This window comes from Nipponia nippon, unplaced genomic scaffold (genome assembly GCF_047370975.1).
Source record: "Nipponia nippon isolate SJK-2023a ecotype South Korea unplaced genomic scaffold, ASM4737097v1 scaffold_7, whole genome shotgun sequence".
NCBI lineage: Eukaryota > Metazoa > Chordata > Aves > Pelecaniformes > Threskiornithidae > Nipponia > Nipponia nippon.
In genome coordinates, this window is record NW_028262391.1 from 19,341,951 (window position 1) to 19,363,895 (window position 21,945).

Consider the following 21,945-nt stretch of genomic DNA (forward strand, 5'->3'; position numbering starts at 1 on the left):
CAAGCATTCCAGTTCTGTTTGGAGCAGTCTTCATTTCAGACATACCTACATTACTCACCCACAGTCCTGACCTTCAACTTTTTTTTGGTACTTTTTATCCCTTTAGAATACCCTCTAGTGCATCTGCAGATTTCCATATGAATTTATAAGATGTTTGGGGGAGGGACTTAGCTCTTTGTGTGCTTGAAAGAGTTAAATTCATTATACACAGTAACAGTAGTTAAAGGGGGAAAAAAAATTATATACTGTTTTGTAACCTGGGATGAATGCAACTAGTACAGGCGAAGCACCAAAGTTTGTGATTGCTTCTTCTGGAAAGTAGACGTTCTGTTTCCCATGAATGGAGATGTTAAGAACCCTTTTCCAGCACCAAACATACACACAAACTGTTGATCACCAGTAAGTATTTCATGTAATATGGTGTAAATAACTGACCTTCTCTCCTTTGATGCCAGTAATACCCTAGGGAGAAGAACAACCATATTATTAAAACAGAAAAGTACAAGAGGCAATGGTGAAAGGACACATTCTAAATATTCTATAAGCTCAGTGCTCTTGAAGTGATTTCTTTTCATGGACACAGTGTATAGCCTGGTACATGTTCATTGTGCCAGACTTCAATTTAAGAAGAAAGGTCATATTGTTAAAAAAAAGTCCAGTCTCACAGTTACAACACTACAAGTGAAGGCAGAACATTTTTGAAGCCTGACCTTAATAAATAAATAAACAAAACCCGGAGAGCTGGTAAAGTAAAATCATGTTTAGAAGTTATTAGATTTGAAGCCACTGGAACTTGACAGACAGCAATTCCTTTCCCATTTGTTGTTTAAAAGTTTATTTTAAAAACACATTTCTAAAGAGAAAAAACAAATCCTAGGGTTAAAGCAATGTGGTCATAATGAGAAGTTCTGGGTTTAATTCCTGGTTCTATTTGACTTAATTAGGCCATATTCTCAAAGATATTTTGGCATAAACTGAAACTGCAATCTACTAAATATATACTGGACACCTTTAGAGATGTGAGTGGTAAATATTCATGAGTATCCCTTGAGACACTAAAGAGCTAACACCAGTCAATGAATTTGCATGCACTCATTAACTAAGAAGTTGAGGCCTAACATGCAGCAGATAAAGCATTACTTTTAACTTTGGTTTCTTTACCATAGTTTTCATATTAATAAAATGGGGATACCTATATGTTTCAACTGTTGTCAATACCAGCTAACATAAGGCTTTACACTCCTTCAGTGAATGGCTTTATGTGGTAGAAATGCACACAGTCATGAATTTCACAGACACCTACTGGAATGCCTGGAGCACCTCTTCTACCTGGAGGACCTGGAAAACCTTGATCGCCCTGAAAGTAGTAAGAGTGACTGTTAATGCATATTATTGTTGATTATTTGGTCTGACTTTAGCAAATGTGATTACAAAAGAAGTTTTTTATGTTACCATACCAAAATTGTAGGTTGCATTACCACCACACGTGCTAGAAGGGGCACAGCCTGACTGCATGGGTCTTGACTTCTATTCCAGACACCAGGCTTTATTAGCTACGTCAGATCAGTTCGCTGTTTCACTAGAAATGTATGATTTTCTGTAGTAGGCATTCTTCTGACTCCCTCTTTCAGAATGCTGGAAGCATTTTCTCATAGAGCAAAGAAAAACTAGTAAACCTGTAACTTAACATTAAGCCTTTTCTTTTAATTGCTTTCAGAACTTACGCATTGTCAACTGCAAGCTAGATACTGGTGAAATAAAATTAATTAACTATGTATCTCTTCTATAACCCATTTCAACAGAAGGACAGGTTGGACAAAACTGACTAGGTCTTCTGGATTTAATGAAAAAAGTTTTATCTGTCAAAATATCAAACATTATTAACTGTTTAGCAAAGGCCATTAACATAATTATTTAATTATCTTTCTTACACAAAAAGGCAGCACTTTTCCTTTCTCTGGCCTCATGATTCAAATTTTTCCTAGTTGATAAAGTCACAAACCAAACCAAATCAAAGTTGTTGTATATCGGGGAAAAAATTCAGAATGCTTTTTGGCCATTCCTAAGCATAGCCAAACACACTCTCCATAACATTCATCTTGATTTGTACCTTTGTGCCGTTGCATCCTGGAACACCCGGGCGCCCAGGAGGACCAACAGTTCCCGGTTCACCCTAAAAAGAAGTGCAAAATTGACACAAGCTTTGTTTTTGCACATTCATATTACCCTACAGCAACACTGAAAGAGTTTATGTTGGAGCAGTGTTTCACAAGACTTGACAGATTACCATGTGTTCTTAAATCATTACAATGAGTAAGAATTGCTGATGCTAAGATTTTTATCTCTAGGCTAAATGACAGAGACAATGCTGATGTTGAGACTAGAGTGAGCACATTGGGCTGAGGATAATTGCGTACTGAAGACTATAGTAAGAGAGAAATGGTTAAATCAGTTTCATTTTTACTTACTGGAAGCCCTGGGGGACCTGAAAATCCAGGTATTCCTGGGACTCCCTAATGATATAAAAACAGACGAATAATATTACAAATATTAAGCAAAAGCTCATGATGCAGTTATTCTTTTGATTGCATTCAGAAGAAGAATGAATGCAAGTATGATTCTATAAAAAGATCATTATTTCCTTAATCGTTCTGACTGTGAACCAAGTATAACGGTAGCTTACGCACTGTTAACATAGACTGGTTTTGCCCAGAGAAAAAAACCCAAAACAACTCTTCATGGAATTCTAGTCTGACTTTTTCACAGCACACCCCAATACTAAATACATACAGCATGAACCTTGTACATAAGGTGTAGCAACAAAGGCAAAAGTTTTAAAAAAATAGATAATGCATGTGCATACTCCCTGTCATAAATTTTAAAAATACCTTAATATCATATATGTTTTGTTTCTATTTTTCACAAATTATTGAACAAAGCTAGCATTTAGCATGACATTTAATACATACAAGTTTGTTTAAAATATACTTACTCGTATACCTTTGGGTCCAACTAAGCCTGTAAGCCCTGGAGAACCCTAGATCACAAATGGAAAACAACTTATTTCAATGTAATTGAGAAAAAACACATATATGTCAACAGGACATGAATATTTGCATTATTTCACCAATACAAACATTTGCACATGAAACTATATAAATAAACAAATAAATGATTTGCCTATTACAGACACTAAAGCAAATAAGCATTCAACACAACTTGCATAAATCGTAGCATCTTGCCCTCCTTTTCAGTGTTTACAGGGGATATATCTCATCATAGGTCAAAAAAATAACAGTCAGGGTATGTTTAGAAAGCAGTTGCTATGGATCTGTTCAAACTGTGAGACCTGGAAGTGCTTCCCTGTGAGGAAATAGCTGGAAGGCTCCCAGATATGGGTGATGCCCATGTAATGATCAGGTATATGCATGTACTAGCCACTCCCACCTGCACTGCTGTGCATGGAAACGAAAGCCAGGAGCAGGCTGAAAGGGGGCTAAGCAGGATGGGAGAGCAAGGCTGAAAGAAAACAGCAAAGCATGCCACAGCACAGTCTAGACAGGACCTGCCAGAATTGTTTCAAGACACTTAGAGCTTTACTGATAATAAGAAACTTTTATCTTTCCCAGAAAGGAACTGGGGAATGTACAGAACTGCATAGCTCCTAAAATCCTGGGTGACATTTCGTTTAAGATAACGTACAGGTGTTGAATAGGAAAAGCTACCTGGAATACACCACAATAGATGGCATTTAGGCTAACAGAGACGTTTTTGCTAGATAAATTATCCTTACTTTTTGCCATTCTTGCAGAAATTATTATCATTCATTAAAAGGGAAATGCTCTACTAAACACTTTTCAATGAGTTCAGATAAATGGCTCATCAACATGTATGAGATCCACCATGATTATCAGTTCCACAAAATATTGTAAAAACAAGATAGGACACAATAATGCAACAATACTGAAACAAATTAAAACTATAAAAAACCATTTGTTTAAAGGTATGGATAAGTGCTGGAGCCATATTAGTGCAGGTCCTAGACATAATGTGATTGTGGCAGTACCTTCCCGATTTATATTGTGTCTGAGTTCACACCATATTTAGACACTAATAACTTATTCTTCAGAGTCAATTTATCGATGACAGCAGGAGTGCTGTTCCTCAAGACAAATATAAATAAAATGGTTTTTACTGAGTAATTTATTTGTGTTTTTCTGCTCATGCAGGAGTCACTGAAAATACGTATTAGGCCTCAGTTTAGGCATACAGAAAAGAAATAAAGCCCAAGTCACTGAAGTCACTCTCTCCATACTGCAGGCAACTAGGTATTTCTTAAACAGAGCAAGATTTATCTTAAAAACCATCCTTCCCTTCAAATTTTCTTAAATCTATTTTTCATATTTGTCTCAGTAGTAGCTTGTTTCCTCTCTTTCCAGCAATAGATGTCAGAGTATACTGTTAAGATGAAACTGAGGTTATGCTGCTAAAATCTCTTTAGACCCATGTTCATTGCCTCTGGCAGTTCAGTCCAGGTGCTTTAGCACTGGCCAATGGACAACTGACAACAAAAGCCCACGTTCATATCAGCCACTTCGAATAGTCAAAAATGACCATTGCAGCTGGTGACCACACAACATCCCTCACCAAACAGGAGACTCTGAAACAGGTTTTGTTTTGGTTTGGTTTTGTTTTTTTCAAACAGAATTCTCTACCCAGTCATAGCTCACTTTCACAGTCAAGCACAGCAGTTTCTCTGTGTCTGTCTGTCTCTCACATACATACCACCTACCTTTGGTCCCTGTGGCCCTGGAGGCCCTTCTGGACCAGGAAAGCCTCTATGACCAGGTGGACCTGGAGCACCAGGAAAGCCTTTTTCACCCTGTAGACATTAAGAGAATGAAGTTCTTAAAATATCCATGAATTCTCCGTTTGATAACTTATTTCTAAGGCATTCATTACTTTCAGTACCTCTTAACTTCCGCATATCTGTCTGCTACTGTGACAGATATATTGCCCTTGCCCATACTGACCTGGTTTTGTGGTCCCGCCCATGCGCTGTCTAGGCCACATGGTACCACTGAAGTAACATGTTCATAAGTATGGTTGGAGGTATCAGAAGACAACAGTACTTAAGATTTTGCAGAGTACAGAAGTTGAAGAGTTGAAGACTACAGGCAGCATGAAAAGTGTAAGAAAGCAGCTGATACATATTCCTTGTTAATAGTTCTATATCGTGTTTAGTCCCTACAAGCAACGCAAACCCAAATCCATCGCAGCAGCCCTAATTTGTAGTTGGCAAACTTAATGGCTGCTACTGTACAGCCAGGTCAGTTCCAAATCCCCAATACCTCTCTTCGTGCAAGTCATGGAAAGAAACAGTGGGAGTCAAATGCAGCAAAACCATTCAGACAGAATAAAAGAAGTTTGCTTTAAGCAACAACTCTTTAAAATTGTTCTGAGTCTCACAGACACCCAATTACTTTTTCATGTGTTTTTTAAGGTCAAGTTCAAATAACCAAACCATGTAAAGGAAACACAGAAGATAAAAGCTACACAAATAAAATACAGGAGACTAAGTTACAGTGGAAGGGGCATTTTCAGTTTTTTATTTAGATATAATGAAGATGCAAGTCTTATCTTGGTTAAAATAAAGTGCTTCAAGCCTAGAGACTCACAGAAAAGGTGTTTCAGCTCTTCAGATAACAGCAATTTAGCATGCTCAGTTTTACATCAGTGAAGAGCTGCCTCTTCAAGACCTTTTACATCAGAGCATGACATGGGAGAGAGAGGATGGGGTCATCGATTCTCTCAGAGTCAATTCTCCTATTGCTTTATCAGGGGAGCGTTATACAAAAAAGCATCTGAAATTCTGCTGTGCAGAAGTTCCGGTATCTTATTATTCAATGTACAAGATAGGATCCAAAAGAAGTCTCGAGGAAGCCAAAATACCTTGGCTTGTCCCTCCACCCATTCTTACCCCTCAAAATCCCACAAACTCACCAGATTTTAAATAGGTTCTGAATAAACAACAAAAAAAAAAAAGATAGAATACAATACTAGAATATTTTAACACAAACCAAAATAAGACTTGCATGATGAAGTTTCTGTGAGATCTGTATCATAAACCAGCATAGCTTTTTATAACAAATAACTTATTTCATCCACCAGCGTCCCAAGAAAGGCAAAGCCCGATAATGCTATACCAAGACGTGCCACTGGAGGGGGTGTGGTACTAACTCACAGAAAAACGAAGGAAGTCCTTGATCTTCCTCTACTGAGCTTGCTACCCCCTCACTGCAGCAAGCGATGCGGTGCTCTCGACACGGAGCAGCACTGCGCTCTCCTGACAGCTTCACTCCGCTCCATACACTACGTGCAACTTTATCCACACTTTCTTCTTGACAGATCAACAAGATCAGAGGATTCTCGGGTTGGAGAATTTCTTAACATTCAACAGTTACCAAAACATACTGATTAATGTAATCATCCTGACTTTCCAAAGCTGCCTGAACAACTTTATCAGTGTAAACAATGATTAACTCTTACCTACTAATTGCTCAGCTTCTTTAACATGGAACTTATGAAGACAAGTTGTGAGTGTTCATTCTTACTAATATTTCTCTTTTAGTGGGCAGCTTATTTTTTTCTAATTTTTCAATTGGTCTCAATTTTACTGGTTAGGACAAAGTCAGGTTAGACAAACTACAATCATGAAGATTTTACTAAAGACATGAGTATTCTCCTTTCCCACTTATGAAAATATGTTTTAATAATAAACATATTTACTTTGAGAGAACTTTTCTCCAGCGCTGAAGTGAAGCTTCCTAAAGGCAAGACTAGCAGTGTTTACTGTGGTGCAATATGACATTTTTTCTTGGTAATAAAAGTACAGGAGGAGAGTTGTGAGTAATTCTTTACCAGCCAGATGCATCGATCAGTGGGACTAATCACAACCCTAAGCCTATAGAGGCATCTGGAATCTATTGATAAGGTTTAGTATAGCAATCACTGTGTCCACAGTTAGCCTGAATTACAGCCATGACTTCTTTAATAATGCCCCTTTCATTTGTGAATCAGTTGTTTTTCCAACTACAAGCAGGATTTTGAAAGAATTTTTGGCATTTGTGTAATTCAGGTTTGTCTAAAAGCCACTCCAAGCCTCTGCCAAGCCACTATTGGCAACAGGCAGAGCTGCAGCTCGGTTACTTTTGATGGATTTGATGCTGTTCACTCACTGCTGGCAAGGTGTTTGTGCTTAGGACCCAGAAACTCATCCCTGGTGTCAGTCTGCAGGAGATTTAACTGTTTGATGCCAGTGCAAGTAGCTTTCCTTCAGGAACTGGAAAAGGGGGGGGAGATGGGCAAGGTCCAAAGATGGCAAGAGGGGAGCACTGAACACGACACTCTTGATGTCATTATGAAATTTGTAACAGGAGAGCTGCTGCCAGGGTAATGGTATCTGTGGGCATTTGTTAGGAGTTTGTAAAAGGGACCTAGTGCTTCTTCTGTTGGTGTTCAAACATCATGCAATGCTGTAAACAAACTAATGCATTTTTAAAAAAATTTAAAAGTTGTCTTAGTTAAACAGTGTTCCAGAGTTATTTTAACAGATTTTTTAAGGTAATGTATTTGTTTTACAATTCGCTGTAGACTCTGTTGACAGAATACCATTACACAACAAATTCACTCATTATATCAACTCAACTAATGTATTAACAATTTCCAGGTATAAGCTAATCTTACAAAATTATTCTTACCTTATTACCTTTCATGCTATCACAAAAGCAGGGACTTTTACCTTTGCATACACAGCTCTGAAAAACAAAAAGACAAACTTTACAATAAAATTATTTTTCTCATTGTGGTGTTTGGTAAGGGGCCAATGAGATCTTAGTGGTTTTAGTAAGGCAATTATTTCACATATAATAAAACTTAAAAAAAAAAGTTCATGAAGAGTGGGAATTCTCAACAGCGGAAAAGAGCTCATTATTCCTCTGTACTGTCTTTTGAGACAGATAAGGGCACTAGTTTAATTTTACAGTTGGGGTAAAGGCCAAGAAGCCGTGCTTAACACCATAGGGTTATAATATCAGTATGAAGTGTAAAATTCAAGAGTTTGGGCTCACAGCACTAAACATTGATGATCCTTTAAAAAAAAAATCTAACTATAGAAACAAACACATATACTGATATTGTTTTAGATTACAATTATATTATTTTTATTTTAATCTATTATCCAATAGATTTCTGACTTTTTATAGCTGTGTTCACCTCCTGACCCTGGCTCATGGTACCCAATACAATTACAAAGGACCCTCAGCTTTGTTGTTTCTTAATTCTGGAGGTTTCCTGAGCCAAGCTGTGTGACAATGAGTGCCCTCACACAGGGATGTCCCCACTCCTGCAGCGAGTCTTGGGTTGTAGCTGCTACCATCATGTCCGTGTCTTCAGGTGAGCCTGGAGTTCAAAGCCCTCCCTGGGGGGCTGAGTGTTGAGTCTGTGACCTCTACTGCCGGAGTATGGCATGGCTATCTGGGAGCAACTACAATTTGGGACAATTCAAGGATTAATCAAGTATGAAGAGATATTCAGGTTTTTATTGTTCACACTTAAGTGAAACAAACAAACAAACAACCCACCCAAACAAGGATATTCAGTATGTAACTGGATAGACAGCATGACTAAATTAGCTAGCTCATGTACTAGGTAGTCCTAGTAGCAGGGAGCTCAGCAGAGCTGCAATGCATACCTGAGATCCTGGGTGAATATGACAACACTTAACTCTTCTGTGCCCTGTTCCTGCTACAGCTATCATGTACTCAGTACCTGAGCTAGCCCAGTCTGGCTGGGATAACTCTGCAAAGGACTTTTCTACACTCATGTAGACATACCTTATTTCAGCTGAGTGGAGGAGAAAAAAAAAATCCTTTGTTAACATAAATGTTACACATACTAAAATATCACTGAGGTTATTGAAGCCATCACTGCTTACAGTATTCCAAATTCTCTGAATTTCTTCAGTGTACCTGGGAGCACACCCTGGCTGACCATAGAGAGCCTTCCTGAGAAACAGCCACAGCTACCTTCTAATCTTCCTAGTACCAGTTATTTACCGTTATAATTCTATAGACCTTCATGGACTTGCACCTTATTTCTACCTGTGAAAGTAAAGCTAGAAGCAGATTCTTTACAGTATTTGTATGCAAAGCACAGTTTTCAGGACATGTAGATAAATCACCAAATGAAATGACTCTTCTATAATAGGTATAATCTGCAGAAGACTTGGTATACACAGAAGAAACTTTTTCTTTTAACTTACAATCACAGATAATTCAATGTGAAGTTAAATGCATGAACATGTAGAAACTTAGGATGCTACATAACTAAACAAGGTTATTAAACTATGTAAAGAAAAAGCCTTTGCTCTTCAAGAAGTCAGAATGCTTAGAATGTGTTTAATTTGCCATTAGTAAGCTTTCAGATCAATTTAGGTCTTTTTGTGTAAGCATATCACTTTAAACTAAACTGAAAAGACCAAAGATGATTTTACATTACACAGTCAGTTAGCTGGATAATACTAAATGTTTTGGCATATGATTTTTACATAAGATTAGATTCTGCCTTCTGTAAAGGAGCTTTGAACCAAACAATCATTGCTCACACTACTGGATGTTTCCACATCTTTGCAAGATGCCTGCAGCTCCTTTATCAAAGGACCATAATGAAACAATAGTATCTTGCCAGGTTATAAGATAAGGAAATGGAATATTAGTTATTAATGGTTTATTCAAAATCCTCACAATAACATCTACATAAGTAAATGCACTACCAAAGCCACAGGTCTACTGCATGTTTTTCAGTTTTGTGATTTTTTAATAATAACCTACACTTATTTCAAATATTTAGATATGGTAGATGGCACTAGATTTTTGATCTAAAAATTCAGATCATTACATGAATAATGAACCAAATTAATTCACCAATGAACCAAAATTTAAATAAAACCCAACACTTTCTTGGAGTAATCTATAGAGGAGTTCCCTTCAAAAGTGTTTTAAGTGATAGTAGTAGTATTCTATTTTCTTTAAATAATTGCAGTTGTACACACTGAAGCACATTTTCTGCAGTGGTTAATGTTTTGTTCAGTGGGTGCAACCTTACCTATAACACCAAATTGCCCTTCCTACACTATGGGATTGGATTCTATGGGGCTCTGACTTCTTCTTGCCCCCAATTCAGAGACTAACTTAAGCATCTGTTTAAAAAGTGTTCCAGTCCTCCCCTTCATTGAATCCTTCAAAGAAATGACTAAGAATGAAGAAATAACATACTACAGACTACATTGTCACCTATACAAAGCTTAATGCAGATTCAGCATGGCACTGCTACTCCTACCATTGCAGTCGTGGCAACTTAATTTGGAGTTATCAGAGAGAATCTCACATCACTCACAGCACTTTGCCAATAGAGCTAGTTCTATGAAGGATGTCAGAGAACGTATTTAGGGATGTTATCAAACCTGAATATGTCAAAGGATGTCACAAAGTGTTAATGTAAGGAAAAAAGCAAACTATGATAGGCATTTCTATCAACAGCACAGGCTTTGAGTCCTGTCACTCACATTTGTGGGGAAATACAGTCATACCGGGAATGATTTAAAGGCAGGAAGATGGGGAACAGACAAAATGAGCCAGTGAGGGTGATGAGCCAATATTTCTCCATCAATCTCCTTTTGGAATGACATGTATGATGACATAACAGTCAGAGTATTTGTTTGCTTTTCCAGCTCCAGAAAAGATCAGAGTAGGTCAGTTATGATTTCAAAATACGTATTTGTCGTAAAAATACTGCACCCAGGACAGAGAGGCAGCAAAGTGTGCTGCTGTAGGCAACAGGCATAGTATTCTTTAAGTATGTTTCAGATGAAAACTACATCAAGACCACACAGGATGAGTAATAAAGGCATTCAGATGAAAGCTGAGATGAAATTAAATGTATTCTGTAGGAACATAGTAATCTGGCTGTCATGGGGCTTACGTTTACACTTTTGGCCTGATTGGTCTGTAATTTCATGGGTGAACTCCACTGATTCCAGACGTAAATCCTGGTTAATGTAAATGAAAGATGACTGTGCAACACGAGGAATTTTAAGATGAATTAAAAGCAATGCAAATGATATCCATTAATTACTCTGGACAGTAAAAATAGCCCAGGTGTCTCTCAAGTGGGTGGTGAAGCTGTCATGTTCCTTCATTGGTGGTTCTAATGGCTGATCAGCCTCATTTTTAAAAATGCAAGCCTGATTTTTCATTTAAGCTTGATTTTTATCAGCATCTCACCTATCCTGCCATTAGGTCTTTATCTTCTAACTTCAAGGATCACTAAATTAGAACTCCATCAAAACGTGGAGCAAAACTTATTGGACAAGATCTATTTTTCTGTCATGCTGCTTTTTTTTTTTTCTTTTCCATCTTTCTGCTCATTAATGGTATCCTAAGCGGCCTACAAATATGCAGGTCATCACAGTGGTCCTTTCTAAGTGGAAGTAAATGATCAGCTAATTTCCAGTTTTCTGTAATTTCTCTTAAATTCCAACACTTATTAAAAATTACGTCTCAGTGAGCCAGCTCCTTTAAGAGTCTTGACTATGAATTTTCTGTCTCAGTGCAGAGCAATCACTTTACACATTCCAGCTGCGTCTATAAACCACAACTGAGCACACAGAATAATATTGCTCAAATAGTTGATGTTAATATAGTGCTTAAAACTACAAAGCACCCATTTCTCTAATGTTCTCTAATGTTCTCTACTACCTGTTTTCTATTACATATAATAAAAGTGAGTGTAAAGCATTATGATTACAGCAAGTGGAAAGTTTTGCTTTAACATTTATCTACACTACAGACTTGTGTTGGGGTAGGTATGCTGCACAGAGATGTGAAACGCTACACTTCCTGAAGGACACTATGGTGCTAGCTAAAGCTTCTAGTTTGGACACAGTTATGTTTTTGAAACTTTATCCTAACCTGCTCAAGCAGAGGATCTGAGAGCAGAGCTGTATAGAAAAAAGTTCCCACTGTGGAAAAGGCTATATATGAAAAAAATCTTTTTTTCTGACTCTGATGCACCTGTGTTAGGATACTTAGCTAGACTAGCACAGTCAGTAATTCTATCTAGACGTGGTTAGTAGATACGTGATCCTGGCAGCATATTCCTCATGTTACACAACTGTAAATCACCATGTAGCGTACAAGGTACTGGAGAATAAAGTCCCCTCGCTCCAAAACATTGCTATCAAAACGAAATACCAGTCTCACAATTACAATCTGTATACTAAAAGTTTTTCATGCATTCTAAGCATCAAACATTAATTCATTAAAATTATCAAAGACCATGAAGAACTTTGTGGTTTTTTAGTGATTGCTGGACCAGTACAACAAAACCAAATTATTAAGCCTTCAATAAGTATAGACAACATAGAACAGAAATAGGAGATGATGAGATGAAGGAAAATATGTCAGTTCCCAAACCCTGAAACATTGTGTAGTCACTTGTGAACTGGAAGGCAGCCAGACATTCCTACCTTAGAAGACTCCTGTTAACAGCCATGTATGCTACCAGAATTCACTGCATTTTGCCTACCAGTTGAATACCCAGCACCTGACAAAAATTATTTCATTTTGACTTTCCATTATAAAGAAATACACCTGCAACTTTAACTAACAAACAACTTGGTCAATAACATCTAACGTAGGGAGACCGATCTCAAAGGACACAGTGGAAGACAACTGTTATGCTACAGACAGTGCAGTTGTTGAATAAGCTCCATTGAATACTTGTAATGGGAACCCTGCTTAGGGAGTAACTAGTGAATCAATATGCCTCTTTGGTGACATAGGCCTTGTATTACTGGTTATGTGCTGCTTTCAGTGTGAGGTGCAGAAGAGAAGTCCTAAGCATTTGTGATCATAGGAAAAAACCTTCATGACACTTCACAGAAGCAGGATTTTGTGCGTAACTTAGAGATACACATTTTGTGATCACACAATGCGAACACACAACATGTGTCTATCTGAACTTGATAAGAATTTCCTTACTTTCTATCCTTAGACTGTCAGGAGTTCTTTTGGAGGGGATTTGTTTTTATGTAATACAAAGATATATTTATACTAGTATTTGCAAACCAGCTATGGTAAATTACTGGTATGGGGAAATGGAAGAAGCTGCTGTAGATGAACACTTAAACAACTTTCTATTATGTCAAGGGAACATGTATATGAAAACCCTTTTTCACTTCAGAGATTGAAACCTTTTTGAAAACCTTCTTTTAGTTTTTAAAGCAAAAACTTGCTCGGCAAGAACTTCGTATAATAATAATTTTGTGATGTTAGCCAAATGTCTTCATTATAACTATTCATATTTATCATAATAAAAAAAGAGTAACATAAACCTTCAGTAAAACAGTATAAAACAGATGGAAACAAAATTTTCATTGAACTTTTGGTATCTCTCACCTATGTTTAAATGGAATAAATTATGTCCTTGGGGGGGGGGACGGACGACCACACCAAGCACCAAAAAAGAAAAGAAAACAAAAACCGTAAAACACCTTGCAATTCTTTTTTTGTAATATACTTATTGTATAGCATATCTTTTTTTGCTGTGAACGAGCCTGTCTGTATGGAAGTTCCAAGAAACAACCATAACATAGCTGTTCATACTGTTCTTACAAAAGCACACCATTCTGCCATCTTGTTCACAGTTCCACATACAACTTCCATGGAGCCAACCATATTCTTGTCCAAGCAGATACAGTACAATTAATTATATGGAGCTTCTCCTTTCTCTCCAACTCACTGACAGTAAATAATTAGGGAGTACAAGAACGGTAGGGCTTCTTCACCGTGCCTGCATGTTATCATCGTGTTAGGATAAACCAGGTAAAATGTTGTAATTTAGAAAAAAAACAACACCTTGAGTTTTCACAAACTCAAATTGTTTGTGAGCTCTGCAGTGATGACCACTAAGGCCTGTGTTGTAGGGGCTGCCTAAAATTACTCAGTATCAATGTACGTAGAGCTGGCATGTTGTGTGCAGTTTTGGAAAACTGTAAGTTGAGGCTCTCAATTGAATCTGATTTTTGGGTTTTTTTAATTGCTTTTGGTCTATAAAGAGAAGATACAGAATTACTCCTTCTTAAAGCAGAGAGAATGATGGTTTGCTTTCTTCTGCTAAAACACAGAAAAATTTGATACTTATATTTATAATGATCTATATCTTACTCTACAAATAATCTCACTAGGGTGGAAGTCACTGTGATGAGGAATATCAGAAACTGGACCAAACTGTTCACGATATTCAGACGGGTAAAATCTCCAAAGGTGGACCCATAAACCCCATTTCTGTGGGTTTCTTCTCCTGACCTTGAACAGGACACAGGGACAAAAGAAATAAATATTCTTTCTTTCCACAAGGAAAAAAGATTAGGCAATTCGGGCCACAGAATTTTGTTTTGTGTAGCAAACTCTTAAGGGTGTTTAATCAGCTTATTCATCCGTGCTCTTTCTTCCTAACAGAGGGTCATCTTAAAAGAGCAATCTAATAACAAAGAATACACACCATTTAACCAGTGAATTTTTGCTTACCTACCATAATATGGTTAGCATTGCATCACACAATTTGTATTTTTTCCCAACTGTTGAGTGTGGGAATGGTATTCACTACAATTGTTGTCTCCTCAGGCCTGTATATTTGTATATTCATAAAATTCCTGGTGTGCACCTTCTGTTAAGTGGTGCAAATAGCAATGAAAGCAACAGTAGCTTGTTCAGAGAAAGCTTATTGCACATGCTTTGGTTTCTCCTTTTTTGAAAGGCTTTGTGATTTCGCAGATTAAAAAAAGAAAAAAAAAGGTTACTTTTTCTTGCAGCTTCCTCCAAAATGATCTGTGGAAAAATGCAGCATAAAGTCCTAGTTAAAAAGCCTTCATTGAACCAGGCCAAATGGAAAACCTGTAAACCTGTGAGACTTGTACCCTATCACAAAACTGTTAAGTTAAAAAAAAAGACAAACAAAGAAAACAGAACTAAAAATATACTAGGTGTGGCAAAATGGAGCTTTTTCAGTGCATGCACAAGAGACTGAGGCTGTAAACAGTTAAGAAGAAAAAAGCCTTTTTGTATTTCACCTTCCTCCCAGGCTCCTGTAATCCATGCCAACATACTGAGCCTTCTAGTATTACTTTGTTAAGCAGTAGGGTGAGAATCTGACAGTAAAACAGATGACCGGACATCCCATGCTAGTTGCACTTAATAGCAAAGTATTTTGTTTCAAAGACATGTTACGATAAATCAGCTCTAGGTATTGCAGAAGAGATTGCTAACACAGATCTCAAAATAAAATGCTGTTATATCTATATGAAACGCAAAGCAATGAAGAAAGAACCCCCTTTGAGCATGTTAATAATATTATTCAATCAGCAAAATAACTTGAACTATAGAGTTTTGCTTAAATGTTTATTTACCTTGTAGATTTGTTAGAAAAAGGCTATACATCAAGTGTTAACAGTTCAGTTTTCAGAGGTGTTTACTAAAATCACCTAAGGAAGGTCACCTTCTTTCAGCTGTATGATGCAGCAAACACATAAGCACACTTAACATTTCATGGCCATCAGAGCAAACCTCCATGTGTTATAAGACAGTAGAACTCCATAAGTTCTGATGCACAAACATTAGGGCAACCCTGCTGATTCATGCCAACTCTCTTGGCTCAGTAGGAAAAGCATTGCTCTGCAGTGCTCTGACATTGGCCTGATTCTCTATGGAGATGATGGCTGAATTACAACTAATTATAGAGGCAATCAGGATCAGAACAGTCTAGTATAAATTGGGCCCAATTATCAAAGTAACACCCCCATTGACTTCAGAGCTGGGATCATATTAACCAAATCAAAGAGAGCACTTCACAAAGGACTTGTTTTTCTAACACACTCAGTGAACTCTTTTGTATATTCAGGTGCACATCTTCCCTTCGCAGCTGCCTTGTGTGACAAAGAACCTGGGCGCTTCCAAAGGCCAGCAGAGAAGGAAAATTCTCACTGTGACACTTTGTCCCTCCAACATTTTGATTCCTAGTTAAACAAAGCAATTCAGCCTGCATCCCATTCTTACCAGCCTTGGAGATGCTCATGGCTGAGCTAGAACACTGCATTTTTTCCTTCCAGAGCCATGTATTAAGATCTATTTGTGACAGCAATATAGTTTGCATATAACTAGGAAAAAAAATTGCATGAAGAAAAGACTAATTTATAACTATTTGCATACGAATTCTAACATTTGTAAAAAATGAAATTAATTGGGGAATATGAACACTTGCATCTAGTCACAGACAATAAGTGTGAGAAAGGGGATGCAAAAAAGATCTTCTCAAATCTTATAGTCACCAAGTTTGTTAGCTCCTCTCCTTTGTCAGCAGCACATAATGAAAAAATACGAAGAGTAATGACTGAGGCAAATACAGAATAACCTTAACTTTATCCTGTGAGCTAACACAATATTGCAATTGTATTACAATGCAAAAAATGGTAGTAACGTGAGGTGCAGCTAACTTGCAATCAATTAACCTTGCTCAAGTAGAAACCCTTTTTCATCCTGTTCTGAACACATGCTAACATGACGCCATCATAAAAATGACCAATGCCACTAAGAAGCAGTATCGATTCAGTACTAATGAACTTGACCTAGGTACTTTTCTTATTAGTGTCATTTGAAACAGCAAATTGCAGGGAACATTTTCAGATTAGTGTTTAATTTCAAGACATGCAAGAAGTACATGGATGGTATCAAAAGACAGGACGCGCCCAGGAGAATTAATTGGATTGTATTTGTGCATCCAGACAGTATCTGCTCCAGGTGCTGTTAAACAAAATGAAACAATGAGAAAGCAAATAATTTTTTTTTCTGAGAGGACAAAAATAGAAACGAGGAATGAGAAAGATCTTGTTCCCTGAAAAAACATATTGATCATTTTTATTATTCTTCTAAAGTATTTAAATGAACAGTGGAAAAACCCAAAGAATTACAACATCAGTATTTGGGCTGAAGGAATACATCACGCAAGCTGAAAAGCCTTTGACATGGGAAGATGCCACTTCTGCTGAGTTTTCAGAAGATGTGATTAGAGCATGCCAGTAGCCAAGAATGCAGATAATAATACTCCCTAGCAGGTGCCAGAAAGTTCAGCCTCCTAAGGGCAGGGAAGTCTGGACTCTGTGAAGGGCTGTGAGGACCAAAATCAGCTGTATAAACAGCAGCAGGCACAAATTACTAATTTTCTTTCTTGTCTTCAGGAATAAACTACTTATGGAGTTATTAAGAGACATACGCCTACAACTTTTCTATGTTGAAACATTCTTCAATTTATGCATATGGCAAAAATATTGCTTGCTGGTCAAATATCAATTTATTTTCATATGAAAGTGTAGCATGATTTTAAAACACAAACAATACCTATTTCTTTGCAATGGACACTCCAGTCAAGATGCAATGATTATTCATCAATCATTTCATGTCAATTAATGTTAGCCACTAATATTTAATTAGAAGTTTAGATAAAATAGCTTTTTTAAGTTATTTCCTCTATCATCTAGAAAATTTTGTTACTTTCTCTTTTGAAAATATCAGCATTTTCATACAAGAATAGAAATGATGACGTTTTAATCTTAAACTCATCTCAGTTATCTGTTGCAAATCTAGTTTAAACTGATCTCAGACAACATTTGAGATCCACTGAATTTTCAGAGCACCACTGGATCAATACATTGTGTTCAAACTTTGCTTCAACAGCAAGATTTCTGTAGAAGACACTTCTTACCATCCCAAATCCTTACACCTAAGTGTAAACGAGGATCTAGTAATGACAATGCACTAGAAAACTGGTATCTCAGAGCTTCATGATCTACCTTAAGCAGAAAGGCTGCTGATGAACTAAGGTACGTGAGTCTTCAAGGCTGGCAAATACTCTAGGATCCTACTGAGGTTGCTAAAAAGTGTTGAAATGCTTTACTAGGCCACATGTGGGGTCTTACTTGTCGATACACCTCCTTTTCCCTTCCTTTGTAGATAAAAACACGAAACAGGATGACAAGATCAACACAGTCAGAATAGAGGCTTAGAAAAAGTGTGAGTGTGTGTGTCGGGGGGGGAGGGCAGGGAGGAGTTCCCGGTACACAGCCTGCGCTTGTTAACAGCCATCCAGAAGCATACATGATTATGTCCACCCCTTAGGAGCAACAAGCATATACGATGATGTCCACCTCTTAGGAGCAAGAAGGGCAGTGGATGGGAGGTACCAGCAGATGAAGAGAAGAATGGAATACAGAACAGCAAACTGGGTAGAAGAGAGAGGCAGGTCTTGAGTTTATTCGTCTTCCACATCTTGCTTTAGAGTAAGGATCAGATCTAGGCAGAGCCTGAAACAACTCTGCATAAAATGTGTACTTTGCAAATAGATCTGGTACCTCTGTTCTATATAAGAACTAAGAGGTATTTTAATTCCATTACAAATAAAACAATTAGATCTTTGTTAAACGACTAAACTTGACTGCAGGTTAGTTAGAGTGCCATGAAAGCAAACATGTTTGATGAGGTGCTTTTGCTGTTTCCAGACACTTTACCCAGAATGGGTGAGTGCAAAGAGCTGCAATATTTTAAAAGAAACATTATTACTAATTAGTGTGCTTTAGATAATTACAGCAGAATGTGGCTGTATTTTAGCAACAACAAAGTAGAAGATCAGATTTTTTCCTTAAAAAGGTGAACTGCAAAATGTTTTGATAGGCAGTAAAGGATTTAGACGTACTGTTAGAGCTTTATTCACACATGCAAGGAGAAATTAACACTGTTGACTATTATGGGAGAAACAGAACTTGAAATTTACTGGAACTGGCAGTTTCCTGTGTTTGATGTCTATCAGAAATCTACTGAAACTGGCAGTTTTCTGTTTGGTAACTGCCAGAAATGTTGAGAGCTACACTGACCCATTTCCCTCACAGCTGACTGCTCTTCTCCCAGTTAGGAATGTACAATCTCAATGTTATAACCAGACAGCAGAAAGCAACGGCAAAGACTACAATATGATCTAGGAGAATTTATCAACCAAACGGTGATGCACACTCATCATTAAACCTGAAACACAGACTGTAAAGTGAGTTTGTAACGGAGGGGGCACAGGTGGTCCAGACGCTAAGTGCTGCTTTGCGAGCGGGTACCTCAGAGCGCATCCGTCCCCAACACCGCTCAGTCCTTGCCGGCCGCATCCGCTGTCTCCGGAGCGCCGCGCCGCCCGTGGGACAGGCCTCCGCGGCCGCCCTCCAGGCGCCTGGCGGGGCCGAGGCCCCCCCATCCCCTCAGGGGAGCCCCTCAGCTGGCAGCGCGGGAAGCCACCCTGCGACCCGCCCGGCTGGGCCGCCGACACGCTCTGCTGCTCCTTCGCACCTGAGGCAAGCGGTGACCAAGTGCCCTGTGCGGGGCCCTCCCCGCCTTTGCTCATCCCCGCCCGGGAGCGGCGCAGGGGTAACGGTACCTCACAGCTGGGCGAGACGTACCTCACCTCACCGTGCCCGGGTGCGACGGACCTGACGCGGATGAGGCGTATCGTTTTAAATACAATAAAGTCACCTTTTCCTCCTCACAACTTGCCAACGCCGAAACGCAGTGCGCTGGCAGAGGGGGCCGAGGGGCCAAGCCCCGCTCTGCCCCAGGTGACGCTGCAGCCGCCGCGGGACCCCGCGCCGCCCCAGCCCCTGCGCCCCGCGCTCACTCACCTCAGCCGCCGCGGCGCGGCCCGGCCAGAGCAGGGCGAGCAGTAGCAGCGGCGGCAGGCGGCTGGGGCAGCCCCTGCCGGCCATCCCCGCCGCTCGGCGCTGCCTGCGCAGAGTCCCGCAGAGCTCGGCCCCGGGCGCTCGGACTCTGACCCCCGCCCGCCCGCAGCTTTTGGCCCGGGGGCTGCTGCTTCGCACCCGCCTCGGCGCTCCCGCGGCCCGGGGTGGGGACAGGGGCCGGGGCGGGGCCGGCCGGGCCACCCCTCTCGTCCCCTCTCCTCTCCCCCCCGCGTCTCCTGCCTCGGGCACCGCCGGCAGCTGCCGTCCGTCCGTCCGTCCTCAGCGGGCATGGATTGAGCGAGGAGCCGGGGGCTTTCCCGCCTGGGACCTGAGGTGAGCGCCGCGGAAGGGCAGCCCCGGGCGGCGGTACCTGGCGCTCGTCACGGGCCGTCCCGTCTGGCCTCAGCGCTTGCCAGGGCTGAGCAGCTCGCTGAGGGTCCAACCCCGTCCTGGGAGAGCTGGAGGTGTCCCAGGTTACCGGGCTGTCCCCGTCCCCCGCCCGCTTCTCCCACGCCGCCGTGAGGGCGCAGGTGGTGGGCGCCGCCCGAACGGCCTCGGGGCTGCGCGGCGGGAGCGGGGACGGGGACCCGCCCGGGCCAGCCCCGGGCATCGCCCGAGCACGGGCACGGCCTGGGGTCGCCTGTAACGCCCCGGCGGTGAGAAGGGGCCGGTTAAACCGGGGCGGGAGCGAGGCGGGAGGCGGCAGCGCTGGTGCGTGAGGCGGGAGCGGGGAAGGCCGGCGGCAGCCCGGGCCCTCAGCGCCATCCCGCCGCTGGCCGGGGCGCTCCCGGGCCCTGACGGGAGTGTTTTCCTTTCAGCAGCGCTTTTCTCTCCCTCAAGTGTTTTCTTAATGAGACTGCGAAGAGCAAGCGGCTGATTACAGAAGGGGCAAAGTGCTGCCCACTGCATGAGCATAAATCAGTGAGAAATGTTTCTCCGCGGACTTTCCACATAGCTTAGCATGATATGAAGGTTTTCTGAATGGAAGCGTGATTTGTAAAGTGTTGGCAATATGTAAAGCTCACCACATTTATGCTATTGACAAAAGTACTGCCACGTCCAGCGTAACATCTCGCCAAATAAAGTGCTGTTCTGACATGGTGCAAGCTTAGAAAGTATGTTGGCCAGGACGGCCACAATGATCTTACCTTATCCGTAGTGTTCATGAATGCTGTATAGGAAATCCTGCATTACTGGTTTGATTAAGCACTACAAGTGAGCCAGAAAAAAGCCTAACTATACAATACAATATATGTATATAAATCTATTTAGGATTACTCACAAGATACAAATCTAAAGCCTGTCATGAGCTTAAAGCTAACCACAGAGTTGTGTAAAATAGCTGCTTTTTACAGGCATGAGAGCAGAGACTCCTGTCAACCCCCTATGAAATCTGCTGTGAAAGCTAGTTAGTAGAGGCTGCTTTTCCCAAAAGCTTGGTACTAGCAGCAAGAACACATCTCTGGAAGAGCAGAGCAATATGTTCGGTGTCAAAGATCTTATACATCGTCACAGATGTTATCACCTTGGCTCTAAAATTTCAAGCATCAGTGAGAGCAAGCTGGCACATACAGAGAGAAAGGTGAAAAAAAATCCCGTTTTCAAGCCAGATTGATGGTAACCATGTAGAGGAAATAGTATGTTAGGGCTAAAACCAGTAAACTGATGCATTTTTTTTGTCAGATTCCTAAACCTGTCGACTGTAGCAGTGCTACATTTTTTACACAGGAATACTGTAATAAGGACAAAAATGGGGTCTACAGTTGTTTAACATTAGAAGAACTGGTGGTAGACAGAAGGTAGCAGAGACTCATTTACACAAAAGTGAAAACAAAAGGTGCAAGGTTCTCCGAGACAACAAGGTCAGAGCAAGCGAGACCACAGTGAAAGAGAGTGGTCGGTCCCCAGAAGTGATGCAAATTCAGACGCAGGATGAACAGTCTAACTGTCACTGAGTAAAGAAGCTAGTGCTTAAAAGGAGAGCTCTTGAATACTATGCCAAAGAAATATTGGAAGAAACAGAAGAAAGCAGGCAAACCGCTGTTAGGAGAAATTAATTAATA

At 40.1% G+C, this 21,945-nt stretch overlaps 2 protein-coding genes across 3 annotated transcripts in view; one reads left to right on the plus strand and one right to left on the minus strand.

Moving 5' to 3' along the window:
• Positions 1 to 19,954, minus strand: part of COL4A3 (collagen type IV alpha 3 chain) — a 67,277-nt gene extending 47,323 nt beyond the window's left edge. For both annotated transcript variants that reach the window (XM_087739739.1, XM_087739740.1), the window contains exons 1-8: positions 19,826 to 19,954; positions 7,761 to 7,817; positions 4,793 to 4,882; positions 2,993 to 3,037; positions 2,469 to 2,513; positions 2,111 to 2,173; positions 1,304 to 1,357; positions 436 to 462 (exon numbers count right to left, since the gene is read on the minus strand). In XM_087739739.1, coding sequence (XP_087595865.1) covers positions 436 to 462; positions 1,304 to 1,357; positions 2,111 to 2,173; positions 2,469 to 2,513; positions 2,993 to 3,037; positions 4,793 to 4,882; positions 7,761 to 7,817; positions 19,826 to 19,909 — 465 coding nt within the window. In that variant the 5' untranslated portion in view covers positions 19,910 to 19,954. The remainder of the gene's footprint in view (positions 1 to 435; positions 463 to 1,303; positions 1,358 to 2,110; positions 2,174 to 2,468; positions 2,514 to 2,992; positions 3,038 to 4,792; positions 4,883 to 7,760; positions 7,818 to 19,825) is intronic.
• A 127-nt stretch (positions 19,955 to 20,081) lies between these two features.
• The window catches only part of COL4A4 (collagen type IV alpha 4 chain), a 79,436-nt gene continuing 77,572 nt past the window's right edge, over positions 20,082 to 21,945 (plus strand). Inside the window, exon 1 of the mRNA XM_087739737.1 lies at positions 20,082 to 20,215. The gene's annotated coding sequence lies outside the window, so the exon portion shown is untranslated. The remainder of the gene's footprint in view (positions 20,216 to 21,945) is intronic.